Source organism: Lolium rigidum, chromosome 2 (genome assembly GCF_022539505.1).
Source record: "Lolium rigidum isolate FL_2022 chromosome 2, APGP_CSIRO_Lrig_0.1, whole genome shotgun sequence".
NCBI lineage: Eukaryota > Viridiplantae > Streptophyta > Magnoliopsida > Poales > Poaceae > Lolium > Lolium rigidum.
Window position 1 is genome coordinate 250814060 of NC_061509.1, and position 16670 is coordinate 250830729.

General features: G+C 44.5%; 1 protein-coding gene and 1 long non-coding RNA gene across 2 annotated transcripts; one reads left to right on the plus strand and one right to left on the minus strand.

The window, feature by feature from the left end:
* Nucleotides 1-341: 341 nt before the first annotated feature.
* Nucleotides 342-1213, minus strand: LOC124688529. Its single transcript, XR_006998549.1, has 3 exons — nt 1030-1213; nt 623-857; nt 342-549 (listed from the first exon to the last, which is right to left on the minus strand). It is a non-coding gene; the product is annotated as an uncharacterized LOC124688529 (long non-coding RNA).
* Nucleotides 1214-3955: 2742 nt separating this feature from the next.
* Nucleotides 3956-8331, plus strand: LOC124693262 (protein DCL, chloroplastic-like). The gene is made up of 3 exons (XM_047226738.1): nt 3956-4408; nt 7446-7560; nt 8074-8331. Exons 1-3 carry the CDS (start codon nt 4011-4013, stop codon nt 8245-8247), a joined length of 687 nt encoding a protein of 228 aa, XP_047082694.1. The 5' UTR covers nt 3956-4010; the 3' UTR covers nt 8248-8331.
* Nucleotides 8332-16670: the final 8339 nt, after the last annotated feature.

A 16670-nucleotide genomic window follows, 5' to 3' on the forward strand; every position in this document is an offset into this window, starting at 1 on the left:
GGGATAGAAACTAACACGAGTTTCTGCAGCGATTGCGCCAGATTTGGAGTAGGCTTTTATGAGAAAGTCCAACCTTCCATCAAGTTGTACAGAAACAACTTGCCTCCGCAGAAGTACATGACCACTTTCACCTTTCGGCATTGCTTCATCTCCCGACTCAATCAGCACAATCTGGCTGGAGGAGGGAATAATCCTACGGGTGTATCCACTATCACTCAACACACGTTCCCCTAATTGTGGGGAGCAAGCAACTATGCCGCCATGTTCTAAAGGCCAGGATCCATCTTCGCTTGCAACCTGGACACCCAAGATAGTGGCCTGAACCGTTTGTTTAACTGGCTGCAAGCACACCTCTACGGTGCACAAGCTATTCTTGAAGCAGATGGTAGACACCCCAGGACCGTTTTCTCCCGTGTAACGGCGCACACAACTGATCAACGCTTTATCTTGAGAGTATGCCCCGCTTTTTACTCTTAGTTCGATTTCAATGCAAACCTTGTCCTTGAACACGATTGCACGTGACGGCCCAGTCAAGTGCAGAAAAGGATCCTGCATGGAATCATCAATCACCAACGTGCAATCAACATCAACAAAAAGAAAATCAAGATAGTAGCATACATACATTCTGTTTCAGTTCTTGGGGTCGCTCATATCTCGAGAGAAGAGAATGTTTCGCTTGCGATCCACCATGTCTCGGACCGCAACCACACCATACACAGACAATGGCAACTCAAGGCCATCAGAAAGTTCAGTGAGTTTGATGGAGATGATCTGCAAGGTTTCCAGGGTGTTACACTCCATGCTGTATGGCTCGCGTCCAGGCGTGTAGTGTGTAAACTGCATTGAACTTATAACCGCTGCACCCAAGAAAGTGGAACGTGTGTTAGAAATTATCATGCATGAACTAGGACAAGGTAAGCAGGAAATTAAGTGAACTGATAAATAAAAAGAGAACCCTTCCATTTATATACAAATAAAAGGACGTAACCACCAGTTTAACAAAATAGAGAGGGTTTGTGTGTTGCTCACTTGGGTCTCTGAAGAAACCACGGGTTTTCCCCCATTTATATTCCCAGAGTCTAGAGTATGAAGCGAAACTCTCTGCCTCATCAGCCATCTCCTTGGCCAATGGATCGAGAAACAACTTGCCAGGTTTGAAAAAAGCCTCATTGGTATCCAAACATGTCTGATCTATGTCTAGTTCACCCCTGTCATCTATCTCATACGTTTCATTGTCACCGCTGCCCTGATCCAACATGTCCAATTTATTGGACATATCTTCGAGCAGCTGCAAGGTCCGCTTATCCGTCTTCCAGTTCTTCTCTGTCAACTTCTCTTGGATATCGAGAGAAGCTCTCTGTATGTCCGCATACAGCTGCCTCTCAGATCTCTTTCCTGACTCCTCCTCGGCTTCCTTGCGCATCAAAGGCTCGCCACCAGTTGAATTGAGTAGGGCACCATCCTCGGCTTGCTTCTGCATCGAAGATACGCCACCAGTTGAATCCATCCCTACCAGTAGGGCACCCTCCTCGCCTTCTTCAGCTTCTGTTGCAGATTTTTCCGGTCTCACAGAGACTTCAGCTTTCCCGGCTTCTTCAACCTTGGCCTTGGCCTTTGTCTCCTTTCCCTTTGCATCTTGTTTTGCTTGCAAATCTCTCTTCAACGCCTCTCTGCGCTCATGGATTTTTTCCGCCTCTTGGCATGTTATCGCTGGGTACAACTTCCCATCAACAATAATACGATATCTCTTTTCCGACTCTGTCTCGGCTTCCTTCTGCAGCAAAGACTCATCAGCCATTGAATCCGGCCCTAGCAGCAGGGCACCCTCCTGGGCTTCCTTCTTGACAGATTCCTCGGCTTCTGTCACAGATTCTTCCGTCTCCGGAATAATCACCTCTTCGTCCCTGGCCGATTTGCCGCTGACCACCGTCACAGATTCTTCACCTCTAAAACTAGTATTCTTCCCGTCGCTGTAGCGGGTACAAACCCCAGACTGCTGCGCCATGACCATGAGATTTCCAGATGTCCCCTCCATCTTCATCTCCCGAGGGACCTCGGTCTCCATCGACTTTTTCCCGCCAACACACGCTTGTTTTTTTCTCGCCGCGGCGGCCTTGGGCCTAGCTTAGTGTTTAGACCAAAGAACGAGGCGTTCGAGGTGGAGCTTTACGAATATCTGCCCGATACGTGCGTATAGATGTCCCTGGATCTAGATTCGTACGTCGATAGCAAAGCCGACTCCGACTAGAGTACAGGTACAGCAGCTAGGTTCGACACGGAAACCATATGGGACTCCAAAGAGCTAGGTTCGACGTAGGCTAGCAGCTGTGGAGAAATCCACAGCTGAATGTCTGAGCAAGATGCATGCAAGCAATTTCGATGGATCACGTTAGTGTGGATGGGACGTAGGTTAGCTGTGGATGAGAATCTGAGCATCCGTACAAGCTGAAGCAGCCGTCGAAGTCTGAATTCTAGATGCCAGCGACACAGATCACCTGTATGAAACGAACCTGAACCTACTCGGCTTACAGCTAACAGATCCCCTAAAAGAGTCAACCCCGTAAAATAACCGCCGAAATACGGGGTAGGGCTCTACCCGGCCGTCTAGCAGACCCCGTAAAACAGGTCCCCGCGTCGGGTTTTTTTTCCAGTTTCGGCTAGGGGGTGGCTTCTAGCCCCCTACTTGTGTGGTGCGGGAGAGGAAATAGAGGGCGAACCCACCATCCCATTTCAGCTAGGGCGCGCGGACATTTCAGAGTTCCCACCCGTTTTCCCCCGCGCCGCCGCCATAGCCACCCGCGCGCCGCCGCCGGAAACCTTGAGATCCGGCCCCCTCCGCCGCCCGCCGAGCCGCGCCACGCTGCGTCCACGCCCGCCGCACCCCCGCCGGACATCCGCGCCCCTCCGCGCGCGCCGCCGCACCCCCACCGCGGTCTCCTCCGCCGTCAAACCCACGGTGACTACTCTGCCGCGTTTCTCTTTGTTTTCGCTGGTACAATCGATGTGCTTGGAGGTTGATCTATGCTTCACGGTGGTAGATGACTTCGGAGGATCTGCATGGCCAATGAGTTTTTTACATTCATTTCCTATTCTTGTATGTGTGAAACAGTTATCTTGATTGTTTGATTGCGTGACATTTGTTATTTGTTTGATTCTTTTATGAGAATATTTGTTGGCAGTTCCGAAAAACATTATTGTAATAATTTTGATGATTATTGTGTGATTTAAATTTTTTATTCAATGTGAATGTTGTATTGGTTTTAATATCCAATTTGTCAAAAACCCGTTTTGAGGGGTTGGAAACTCGTCCGAGCTAGCAGACCCCGTATCCCCACCCCGTAAAACAGGATATTCCGTAAGATTCTGTTTTACGGGGTGGAGATACGGGGTCTGCTAGCTCGGACGAGTTTTCAGCCGGTGGAAAGTGAATACAGAGCTCTCTACTTGCGTTTTACGGGGCAGAAAAATAGGAGGTCTGTTAGACATGCTCTTACTCGCTATTTCTTAGAGATGATCAAGACTTTGTTTAGTTCTTTTAAACTACTTCCTCCGTTCTAAAATAAGTTCTCAACTTTAAAATACAGGTATGAAAAGTAATTTTATTTGATTTACACTATTTTTTTAGCATAAGTTGGTCTTTCATGGTATATTTTTCGGCCACGAGGCTAGCAGGCAGCAGAGGACAGGAACCAGAACCGCAGGATGGAACATGGAACTCGAGAAAACGAAAACGCCAACGAGGCCGAAACCCCGGCACAGAGCTGCGCGAGACCTATCCACTCCTCCATGCACCATCGCAGCTCACTTCCCAGCCACACCCACCCGACGCAAGCCCACCCTCCCGCCGGTGGCGAAAACCCCGACGAACACCGCGCGACCTCCCCCTCCCCCATTCCGGCACCGCCCGCCGCGCGCGCAGCGCGAGGCCGGGACTCGTGGCACGGCGCGCCCGTACCATGCCGTGACGCCCGAAGCCGCCAAAGAAGCCCGCTTTCATCGCCTCGCCGCACATGCACTTCCCCTCGCCGGCCGCGGCGCACCCCATGTCCGCGCCCGCCGTCTCCTGCCTGCGCCTCGTCCTCCCCGGCTTCACCGGCCTCGTCTCCGCCTCCCTCATCCTGAGCCGCGCCGCCCGCCCCCGCGGGGTGGCGGCCAGGTCGGGCGCACAGGGCGCGGCGCCGCCCGATTCGGCGGCCATCCTGCGGCGTCCGGCCGCCGCCACGACGGCCGCGGACGAGCAGGAGAGCGACGCGGACGCCTCGTTGGGCTCTCCGGTGGAGGAGGACGAGGCGCCGGATGAGGGCAGGAGGAGGGGGGCGGAGAGGGAGTGGGTGGACTGGGAGGACCTCATCCTCGAGGACACCGTGCCGCTCGTCGGCTTCGTGCGGATGATACTCCACTCGGGCAAGTAGGCATCTTTTCCTCTTCACCCATTTCTATATTGCTCATCCTAATTTCAGTTGCTGCTGAAACTTCAATCAACATTAGTCTCAGACTCTTGGTATGGCATCACCAGTGCATTATTGGTCATGGGAATAAATTCCTTCTCTTAATGTACTGTCACAACCTGATGCAATTCATCAAACAGTTGGCGTGCGAGCTGAACTTGGTCACACATAGAATGTATAGTCTGAATGTTTAAGCATAATTAGACCTGCTAACTAAAGGAATAGTGTATACTATGACTAGGGCCCTAATTAGGACTAAGGTCAAGGCGGATAATGACCGTAAGTCTGCAACACTAGTTTGGCATCGGACAGAACATTCGCCTTGTATCGAGGGAAGATGTGACTAGGGAGTGGATTGGTTGATTGTAATGGTTTAATTGGTTGGTTGACAAAGTTGTGATATCTGAATCGGTTGGATCAGAATCCACGCATGTAGGAAATGAAGGCTTTGGAAAAAAAGGATGAGTGTTCAGAGAGCAGGGTGAGAATTCAGAGTTTCATTTCATCATCCGATAGACAAACATTGAGGCCAGCCCCATATAACGTCTCACGCACCTTGGCTTAGAAGCTAACCCTCTGTCCTCATACACCACGCCCAGCTCTAGCACCTGGCCAGTGATCTCTTGCGCCCACAATGGTCCATCACCCTGATCACTGCTGCCTGACTGTAGTCTTCAAGTCTACCTGCACCATGGTCGCCGCGGCAATGGCTAATAAGTGCAGGCTCAACATTGTTCTAGTCTAAGCCTACTATGAGTTGTAGATCACTGCTGCCCGACTGTAATCTTCAAGTCTACCTGCACTATGGTCACTCGGGCAAGTATATTGTTCACCCAATCATCCTAATTGTTCATCCAATCACTGCTGCCCGACTGTATATTGTTCATCCAATCATCCTAATTTCAGTTGTTGAAACTTTGATCAACATTAGTCTCAGACTCTTAGTATGACATCACCAGTGCACCATAGGTCATGGGGAAAATTTCCTGCTGTAAATGTTAATGTACTGACACAACCTGATGCATTTTACCAAACAGATGGCGTGCGAGCTGAACTTGTCACGCATGGAATGTGAATAGCTAGGTCACACTAATGTACAATCTTAATTTTCAGGCATAATTAGACTGGCTAACTCTAAGACTAGGTAGTACTATGGTCAAGCTGACTAATGACAGTAAGTCTGCAACACTGATTTAGCTCTGGAAAAAAAATGTATGCCTTATATTGAGGGAAGATGTGACTAGGCAGTGAATTAGTTGATTGTTGGTCGAGCAAGTTTGTCATATCCCAATTGGTTGGATCAGAACTCACGGACATAGCAAATGACAGATTTGGATAAAGGATGAGAGTTCAGAGAACAAGGTGAGAATTCAGAGTTCCATTTCATCATCCGATAGATAAACATTGAGGTCAGCCCCATATAACTTCTCACACACGTTGGCTTACAGGCTAATCCTCTGTCCATATACACCACACCCAGCTCTAGCCCCTGGCCAGTGATCTCTTGCGCCCACAATGGTCCATCACCCTGATCACTGCTGCCCGACTGTAGTCTTCAAGTCTATCTGCACTATGGTCGCCGTGGCAATGGCTGATATTGCAGGATCGACATTCTTCTAGTCTAAGCCTACTATGAATTGTGGATTACTCTGGTGGGTTGGACAGAACACACACCTTGTATCGAGGGAAGATGTGACTAGGCAGTGGATTGGTTGATTGTAATGGTTTAATTGGTTAGTTGAGCATATTGTGATATCCGAATCGGTTGGATCAGAATTCACGCATGTAGGAAATGAAGGCTTTGGAAAAGGATGATATTTCGGAGAGCGGGGTGAGAATTCAGAATTTCATTTCATCATCCGATAGGCAAACATTGAGGCCAGCCCTCACATACGTTGGCTTACAGGCTAACCCTGTGTCCACATACATTGATACACCACACCCAGCTCTAGCCCCTGGCTAGTTATCTCTTGCGCCCCACAGTGGTCCATCTGGTCCATTACCCTGACCACTGCTGCCCGGCTGTAGTCTAGTTTTTCATTAATGCATACTCATCTGCTCTTAACATGTTGAAACCTTATCACTGATGTCCTGATTTAAAAAAATTCTCAATATATATATGCTAGCAAAATTATGTAACATCTTGGTTCCAGGGAAAGTCAAAGACTTTTTACAAATCTTAAGTACCAACACTAATAATCTGAGGGTGTTCCTTCCTTGCTGGGACACATAATGGCTAGGCTGCCTGTTATATAATCGTAAACCAAGCCAATTAATTTACACACACAGAATGGTGTCATGTGCTTCCCTGACTTGATGCTCGTGTGGAGTGATGCAGACAACCAATTAGAATGTTATGTTTATATCATATATCCGCCCAAATGACTAGGAAATAACAGGAATATTATGTCTGTCTTGTTTGACATTATTTTTGTCATGTGAGTTATGCCTTCCGGTTTTCATCAGTCTGAAAAATGAGACATGGCAAAACTTTGATACAAGCACTGTGCAAAACTGGGAGTGGTGAGAATTTATTTTCACATGCTATAGAAGTCTTTGCATGCAATTAAAATGAGCATGATGCACATATTTAGTGCGTCTTGTGATTAGCATAACCAATTTAGTGATGTGAGTATGGTACTTTTTTGAAATGGAGTTTGTTAGTACTGTAGAAAGTAAAAAAATATGTTCTTTAAAATATATGGTATTATTTATTGTGGCTTCTCACCGATTGTCATTGTACCGTTTAGTTGTAGTATTGTAAGGCATTAAAGTGTGTCATGTGGTTCCATGGTCTTGCAACGATCAGTAAACTCCAGTGGAAACATGGCTCTATAAAAGACATAGGATACTATAATTTTCTTAGCTTTTCTTTGATCTAGTCAGACTCTATTGTGTTCGTTATTTTATAGCAGGAAACCAGAAACTGTCTTGCATATTTTTATTTTACAAGTGATGTTTTGAATAACAGAGGAAGTAATATTGAAAATTTGGCAGGTACTCAAGTGGTGACCGGCTGACTCCTGAACATGAAAAAGCCATTCTTGAACGATTACTGCCATATCATCCACAATATGAGAAGAAAATTGGATGTGGTATTGACTACATCACGGTATGTACTCTCCAAACAAATGAAGAAACTAAATTGCTGAAGTTATCGTCTTTGTGAAATATCCATCATAGGAAGTAATCTGTGATCATCTCTATATCTCTTCTTGCTCTTGAGTACTGAGCCTGTACACTGAAGATATGTCTAGTTGTAGTTTGACATTCTGTTGTCCTGATGTGTTACGGTGATAGTCTCATGTTGCCAGCAAACTTTAGAATGGTTATTTTATCTCCTGACAACAACCTCCCAATTCGTTATTTCTATTTGTAGTTTGACATTCTGTTGTCCTGATGTGTCAAGGTGGTACAGTCTCATGTTGCCAGCAAACTTCAGAATGACTATTTTATCTGTCCTGATAACAACCTCCCGTTTTTTATGACAAATTGTATGTGTTCAATCTGACTTTTGGACGGTGTACCAGATTGCCTAAGTCTGAGTCGAATATTTCTTCCCCGAGTCAAACATGGTTATGATCTGCTCCATTTGGGAACTGACATTTAATACTATGTTTTGCAGCTAGGGTTGCATCCAGAATTCGAGAACTCAAGATGTTTGTTCATAGTTAGGATGGACGGCGAGAAAGTTGATTTTTCCTTCTGGAAGTGCATCAAAGGTCTAATACGAGAAAAGTACCCCTTGTATGCAGACAGTTTCATTCTCAGACATTTCCGCAGGAGGCAAGATTACTAAAATAGTGACTCGTACAATTGTTTGGTGTAATATTCCTGTGATTTTGATTTGGTCCACATGCCTTAATATCATGTGATTTTGCAATTTGTCCAAGTTCATGTGGAAGGATCCGCTCTAAACTTCTCATCGGATTCGACGTAGTGATAGAGTGCTCTATTTAGTATTAAGCTTATTGTTGGCAGCGTGCCAGCGTAACCTGTGCCAGTGCCAGTCTTCTGAAGATCAGAAAAGATGTGGATCTGATTTATCCCTGACTAGAGATGCTGCTGTTTTCTACCCTTGTCACTGATGTGTTGCATGCCAACCAATGTGAGGCTTGCTAGGGGGAAAATTCAAGTGACACAATCAAGAGTATGATGTTTCCCAACTTGACGACTTTTGCGATGGCACAGTTATATTTTTCGATAAAGGGAATTTATTAATATCGAGAGATACCAAAAACACCCAGCCTCTGCAACAACGCAATACCGAAACAGTAGTATGGATGCACACAGCCAAACAAGAGAAAAATAACAAAAAAATAAAAGTTCCGCTACGGTATTCCAGCCCTAGCAGCAACAATACAATCACCACCAAGACAACACCTGAACTCCCGGCTCTCCAAAAGTGACGCCTCCAAAAAAGGAACATTGCACAAACACTATCATCGTCCGATCAAAGATCTTAGGTTTTCACCCTGAAGATAGTCCCCGCTCTCAAAACAGTGCCTTCAACAAGACAATTACCAGGCACAACCAATTAAGGCTAGATCTTAGATTTTCACCCTGAAAGGTAAGACGCTGAACTTCACGTTGTCGCCTCCACTTGCATACTGATGTTGCGAAGCCTGGAACACCAAGCAAACCCCTCAACAGTGCATATACTAGAACCTAAATTGCTATTCCTCCAATCTGGCCATCATCATATTCTCCGCCTCTGACTCCACATGGCGCAGTTATATAGGGCATCTGTTTTGTGGTCTCTTGACTTGCTGCTTGAATTGCATTTTGGTGATGATATTTGTCTGCCGAGTATACCTTTGCAACTTGTTTCTCTACTGCCCCATGTGAAGCCCTACCATGTCACGTTTGTTCTAGCTGAAATGTGTAGCTGACAGAGTAATTGGCCATGTCGACGGCTCATTTCATTTCGACCTAATGTGTTGTTCCAGCAGGATACCTCCCAAATGCTTAAAATTGAAAAATGTCAACGTGGTACTTTCTCTGAGAAAAATAAGCTTGCTGCTTCTAGTCGTCAAAACGAATGTGTCTGCTTGGTCCCTAGCTGCTGCAACCTACGGAGGCTCGCGTGGACGAGATGCCCCGGCCTGGGAGGTTGGTGTCGTCCAAGAGGCACTTGTTGTCCCTCTGCACCATCATCAGGATAGATAGATAGGTAGGCAAGTCGCCCTTGCACACGCGCCAAAGGACAAAGGCGTGGCGTGTGGCTTCAAACGTGCGGACGCTGACAGCCTTGTTGCCTCCATGAATGAACGGACTTGAGCTAGGGTATGAATTATGATAGTACCATCTCTGCCTTGCCCTTGCACTCTGATGTAGCCAATTAACAGAGTGACCAATAGGATACAGATACCGTAATTTCACCTTAAAGTGGCTTTGGCTCCTCAAACCCAGTGACCCCTTCATTTTTAAAAAGTCAAAAGTCATATTTATAAGTTTCGAAAGAATCTACAAACAAATCTAGACCTGGTCAATGATGTACCTACCAGCATGCACAAACTGCAAAGCTAAACTATTTCTATTGTGGGCTACACAAAAGCGGCGAATCTGATAAAATCGTGAGATTTGAAAATATGCATACCCGGATCCATACATTTTCCATTTTTTGCGTAGCTCGGAATACAAATTATTTAAAATTGACATTTTTCATGTTCGTGGGATACGCGTCATTGGCTACATAAAAAATTGAATTTCTTGGAAACTCGTAAATATAATACGGGTATGATTTTTGTTTTATTAAATAACGGGATCACTAGTGCTTGGGGGCTGAAAATCTCAGCTCTAATTTCACAAACTATTATCCATGAAAACATGTTTAAGTGTATACTCCCTCCGTCCTCAAATAAGTGGACATCTAGCCTCTAAACTTTGTCCACAAAAGAGTGTACTCCTATCTTCCCAATGCAATTTAATTGCTTCTCTCTCATCGCACGGAAATCAAACCCAATAATATTGAGCACATATTCTTCTTGGTTTTTACATGCAATTAGCTTATTGGAGGTGAAAGAATTAAAGAGGAGAGATGCATGTTCCCAATGTACTTTTCACTCCACCTCATAATTTATCTTGAAAACCCCGCAGGTACACTTATTTGTGGACGGAGGGAGTAAGTAGATTGCACTGACATATTCTCTACACTGATTGCATTAGCTTTTTATCGGTTCGGACTTCTAGTTAAGTCATAAAAGTGCATGTCAGTTTGTGTGGTAATCGTCTCGCTTTTGACCAAGAAGAAAGTGAGAAGGAAGCGTTGGTACGTCTGGTGCCGGACCCCCGTGTACCGACGGCGGCTTGGCCGGCCCTTAGGACGTCCGACGGGCCACTTTCTCCTTCAAGTTCGCCAGTACATCTAGACCAGACTCTGCTCGCTCCATCTCCGTGGCCGTTTTGTTTATGTAAGCAAATCGCCGTGGTTTTATGCCGTCGCGATCTGATTGGCATCTTCGCCATAAACTAATCTCGAGCTTCTCCAGTCAGCCCCCGCACATGTTAGCCGCGCGCATGCGTGCGCAATGGCCATGCTCCCCCTGCGTTGCCCCTTGGGTGCCAAGCCAGATCACGCTCATGGTTTTGATATTTTTGGTGGAAGGGCGACCTTGCATAAGCAGCTGCGGCCGGAACAACCGTGATTCGCCGTTCAGGACGACGCAGCGCGCCCCGGCCTTTTTCTTGGTGATCTTTTAAATTTCGTCCGACATTCTGACGATCTTTTTCCTGCCGAGGTTTTCTGACATTCTGAGGCTGGTTCCATGGTTTTGTTCGTATGCACGATATTCAAGTATTGGTAATGCCGAGTCAACTAAATTTCTGGTTGTAAATGGTGTTTTGTATTCACACAAGCATACATATGGTGCAGTATTATATGCATGTATGTATTCCTAGTTACAAAACTTTGCTCATATATTTCAAATAAATCACAACGGATGTTTTACCATGTGATACTTTATTATCTCTAGTTCTGGTGCCAATGGTTTTTTCCCTCGCACTAAATGTTTCCAGATCGACCCATCCAGTTTCCGAATGGTGCTCCAACTCTTATACACCATATGCATACTCTAGGCTTTTCTATTTGAGTAAACCTAGACTAGAAATATTTGTCAAGATAGTGCTATTTAGCAATACAATTTGTAGATCTTTACCAAGATAAGATAGGGTAACACAGATATATACACTATATTCGTGCATGTGACACAAATTAATTCAATAAGACATTTTCTTTTATTTTACTATTTTCTCACACCTGAGAGGATATGGTTTACATGTTTCTCTTAGTTGCGGTATATTAAAACATGATTGTAAGTTTTTTTTACTTAATACAATGTGAATTAAGAACAATGTATGAACGATGGATGTGATTTTTTTTGATACAAACTATGACTGTGAATCGAAAAATATATAAGTTATAAAAAAGTATAAGAGTTCAAAAAATATTTAAATGTAACCTCATTTATTCTCGGCCCAATTTTTTGCATGGACCAGACATGCCATATAATCAAGCAGATGCTCCAGACTTTTAACGTTGATACCAAAAGCTCGAGTTTCATAGTATATTATGGAACTTTCGATCATAGCATGTACATAATTTGAAAAATATAAAACAAACACATTTAGAGAGTTTGGGAAATCGAGAAAAAAAATTTAGTTACTAAAATGCATTGCCCCTGGCTCCCAAATTACATTTTTCGGTTTTGATGGTATTTAAGCATATTTGGCATCTTCACTTAGATGAATGCCACTTTTAATAAATGAGGAGTTAATCAGCTGATCATAAACCAAGATATTGTCTGCGAGCGAAACAAACGAGTTTTGAAAATTGATCTAAACAATGGTATAGTTGGAAACTTATTTAATTGTGTTAGCTAAAAGCTAAACTATCTAAATAAAAACTTGAAATACAAAATCTCTCAACGATGGACTTTATTTCATCTCGACTTTCATCCCCAACCAATATCTGAGCATAGAGGTCTACATATGGTATGCAAACAATGGTTCCTCCACAAGTTCTGTGATTCGTTGAATATAAGAAGTGGTACAAAGACCGGTGCTCAATTAATTAGAGAAAGGGGGAGCTAAACCTGGCAAAGCCACACATCAAAACTAGGTCGGGAATCATGAGACAATGCCTACGCACCAACGATGCATACAAGAACGTTTCACACGCTCCATGCCAACACCTCCAACCTAGTTATCATTGTCTTCCTTCGCACTCACGACCCAACAACTCTAACTTTGTCGTTACACCTCCATAAGGGAGATAACTTTAGGAAGTAAAGTCCCCCATGATTATGTGCTTCAATGTCAACATTACTTTTATTTGCATAAATGAAGTTCTTCATTTCTTCCTCCTCATCCTGACATTCTCTCTCCCCTCTTCACATTCAACACCTCCTTGTCCGCTATGAACCCCCAATCTCTCTTGCAATGGAAGTGTGAAGTCTCACGCTTTGCATCGTGCTTGAAGCCTTTGTGCCCTCTTGGCCGACTGCACGGTTGCTCATGCTTTTGCTTGTTGTGGCCTCATCAAGGTCAACCGAGATAAATTGTTACCACACTTGTTTCCTTGCAATGCCTTTTTTTTGTAGGAGGAAAAAGGTCTCTTGCCACTTGGGACATTCTTTCAGGTCCTTCTAATTAATAGTGCATCAAGGTAAAAAAAATTACCCCCATGTGCTACATTGAAGTAATCCAAAACTTGGAATTCCTTCAAATATACATGAAAACCAATAATATAGAATCATATATGTACATAGAAACATAAATTTATATATGGAAAAGGGGCAAAATTACCATGTCCTTGACACCAACGCCACTCATGGGCCGTCCAAGCACATGCTCGAACGCTTCATAAAATTTGTAGCACTCCGTTTGGATATACAACCTTGAATAGAAAATTCATGCCCATCACTCTCAAAGTTGTAGTGGTCGAAGCGATTATGCTCATGGAAGAAGCCATGCACTCTCTTCTAATATGCTCTTCCCTTTTGCTCGGCACCACAAATTGGATCATGTCCACTTAGCATCCATGCCTCGCAAATCAACTTGTCATCGCCCTTTGTGCATGTTGCGGTCCTTTTGCTTTGATTTGAGCATTGGCTCGTTGGTCATCCCATCATCAAACAATGGTACCTCACGAATATTGATACCATATTGTTGAGAAAGTTAGGCCCCATTGATCATATCCTCCATGAAAATATTCTCATCAAAGTAGTTCAGGTTGGTTGGTGTCAAGGGAAACTGCGCTAGGGCGGCTGCGTCAGTGGGGGCGCCATTTCCCCGAATATGTTGCAAACTTCTGGGTAGGTGCTGGAGAGGAACACCCATGGGGACCTGGTAGCCATCATATTCGGCACGCCGACCACTGATGAGGCATCGAGGTCAATGGCCGGTAATGGTTGGTGCGGTTTGCATGGACTCCTTGATCTCCGGCGACCCATCCCGAGGCAAAGTGGAGAAGTGTTGCGTTACCGAGACAAGTGTGACGGGTACATACCCGCACGTTAGTGAGGATGACATGGTGGCAGACGACATTGGAACAAGTGGTCGGTTCGCGGAGGAGCCTGAGTTTGCCGCCATGGTGGCGGTGTTTCTTGTGGCCAAGGCTTCGGAGAGCACATTCAACTAGATCACGAGGAGGGCCTGTTGTGTGACTTGGGCGGCGAGGGCATCCGCTGCGGCCTTGGAATGGTGAACAGTTGGTCCGTGGCCCGCTGCTGTTCCACATCGGCTGTAACCTCCCGCTTCGTTGCCACCTTCCTCTGGCCATGTCGCTTCCTGCTCTTGCCAGTCCTCTGCTCCGGCATGAGCTCGAACTTTGGCTTTTTGATTTGGGTATACCTAATCATAAGCTAGAAATATCTATTAAGATACTATATAGCATACAAATTATAGATATATGCCAAACATTGGTATGGTTACACACGCACAAACACAAATATTCATGCAAGTGACACAATTTTGTCCGAGAAGACATGTAATTTTTTTAAATTATTTTCTCGCATTTCAGATGATTTGGATTTAATACTTTTCTTAGGCATGATATATTACACAAAAAATGTAAATTTTATTGCATAATAAGGTTTAATTTTACTACAACATATTAGCTATGACTGTGAATTTGAACGAGTTAGAAGTATAAAAGTTTAGTACAAATAATTATATTTTTGCATGATTTTTCTCTGGCCCAACAATAAGTATGGCTCTGCCATTAGAGACCATTAAGTTCCAACTCTCTAGTTTGGCAACTCCCATAGCAAAAGTATAAATATCACAGTGTAATACAAGAAATTCGGGCCATAGATTGTAAATCATTTTAAAATGTAAAACCCAATCATTTAGAATCAAAATATAATTTTTCGTAATGTTCTCCATCTTGATGGAAGAAACTTGTCACTGCAGGGTGTTTCAACAATTGAAATAAGAGTTGTAGTTGTTAAAATGGATTTTCCTATGACCGTAAAATTACTTTTTCGTTTTAATGTGCATCTGATCATGTTTGACATCTTCATTCATAGAAGAGACCATGCTGACACATCGGCGCACCGAAAAGGCACACATGCACATTACCAAACACAATCAACCACATGATCATTGTTGTCGATTGTACCTATGTCCTGACAACTCTGACGTTGTTGATAACTTCGTGAAGCAGAGTCCACCATTATGAAGTTCACCATTGTTGAGGTGTTTAGGGCAGAATACATGCCCAAAGGGGAACAAAACTTTACCTCTCCAATGCTAAAAGCGCAATGAACAAACGCCGTCCAATTTCATCCGTTGGTGATTGGCCACATTCTTGCTTCCCAGAGCCGCAGTAGGTGGCAACATGCCAATTTTGGCACCGTTGGTAACTTGCATCAAGGCCACTCCACCGCAAGCTAGGTACTCCAAATGGCTAAGGATTAGAAACGACACTCTTAAGAAGGTAACTTGCATTGAAGATGACGACACTGCAGACCCCACACGCCCAATCCCAGGTTTCACCGATGAGTAGAGATGTCGCAACTACTCGTGGCCTCCATGAAGGAAAATGGTACCTAGTGGTTTCTTCGTCAAATTTCAAACCTTGTCATTCATACTTTATTATAGATGAGTTCATAATTTTTTTTACAATCAATACTATATATGTATTTATACATGGTAGAGATATATGAGCTGTCTCCAGCGATTACAAAATAAAATCTAAAATAAACGAGCAAATCTTTGAGGTCTTCAAACTCTTTCTTCTTCAATGACGCACGCTTGTATTATTCTGAAGGGAACCAACTATAGATACCAATGCACAGACTTGTAAGTACCAATAAAGATTCTTCCATAATTTAATTTGAGCCGCAATACTAAAGCTACGTGCACGCACGCAACCAATTAATTAAATTAGTCAATCAACATCAGCAAAAGTACCAACACCAGTATGACATGTAAAAACAACCAAACAGTTTGGTCGATGTCGCTGGGGAAACCGAGAGTACGAATCACTATTATCAAGGACAGAGCAGCCGAGACAAATATTGTGAGGGCAATCATCCTGGCGGCAACCATGAGAAAAGACCCAAAAAGATCTGATAAAGAAAAATTTAAAGTCTGGTACCTAGAGAATTTAATCTTCCAACACCATCATTGACATTGAAAAGGAGATCTCGTGATAGAATGAAGGACCAAAGATCACTTATGGTAGCCTCATGCACCTGCTTCTCCTTGGGGAATAACCATCCGGGGGCATGGTGGTGGACCCTAGGGCTTTGGGTGGTGGGGAAGCTCGGGTAGTGGGAAGTGGGGATGGCGATGGAAACAGGGACAAACGAGTAATTTTCGTTAGAGGACCGCAGTTGTTGAACCACTAACCAGTGAAACCTAGGAGGCCAGAGGCGAATATGGGAGGACACGACGCATATTCATCTTCTTCCGTGTTGACGTAAAGCAGATAAGAAAAATAAATCCACACAAGCGTCCATTTATGTCCCCAATTTGTGCCGTTTTTTTCCCATGACAACCTAGTTAGACGCGATACGCGAGCGGATCAATTGGGTCTAAACGAATGCCAGATTATCTTGTACTCGTCTCGCTCTCGTCCGAGGAGAAATAAGGACACGTCTCGTGCCGGACCCCGTGTACCGACGTGCATCAGCGGCGGCTTTGGCCGTCCCTTAGGACGTCTGATGGGCCACTTTCGCCGGTGCATCTAGACCAGACTCTGCTCACTCCATCTCC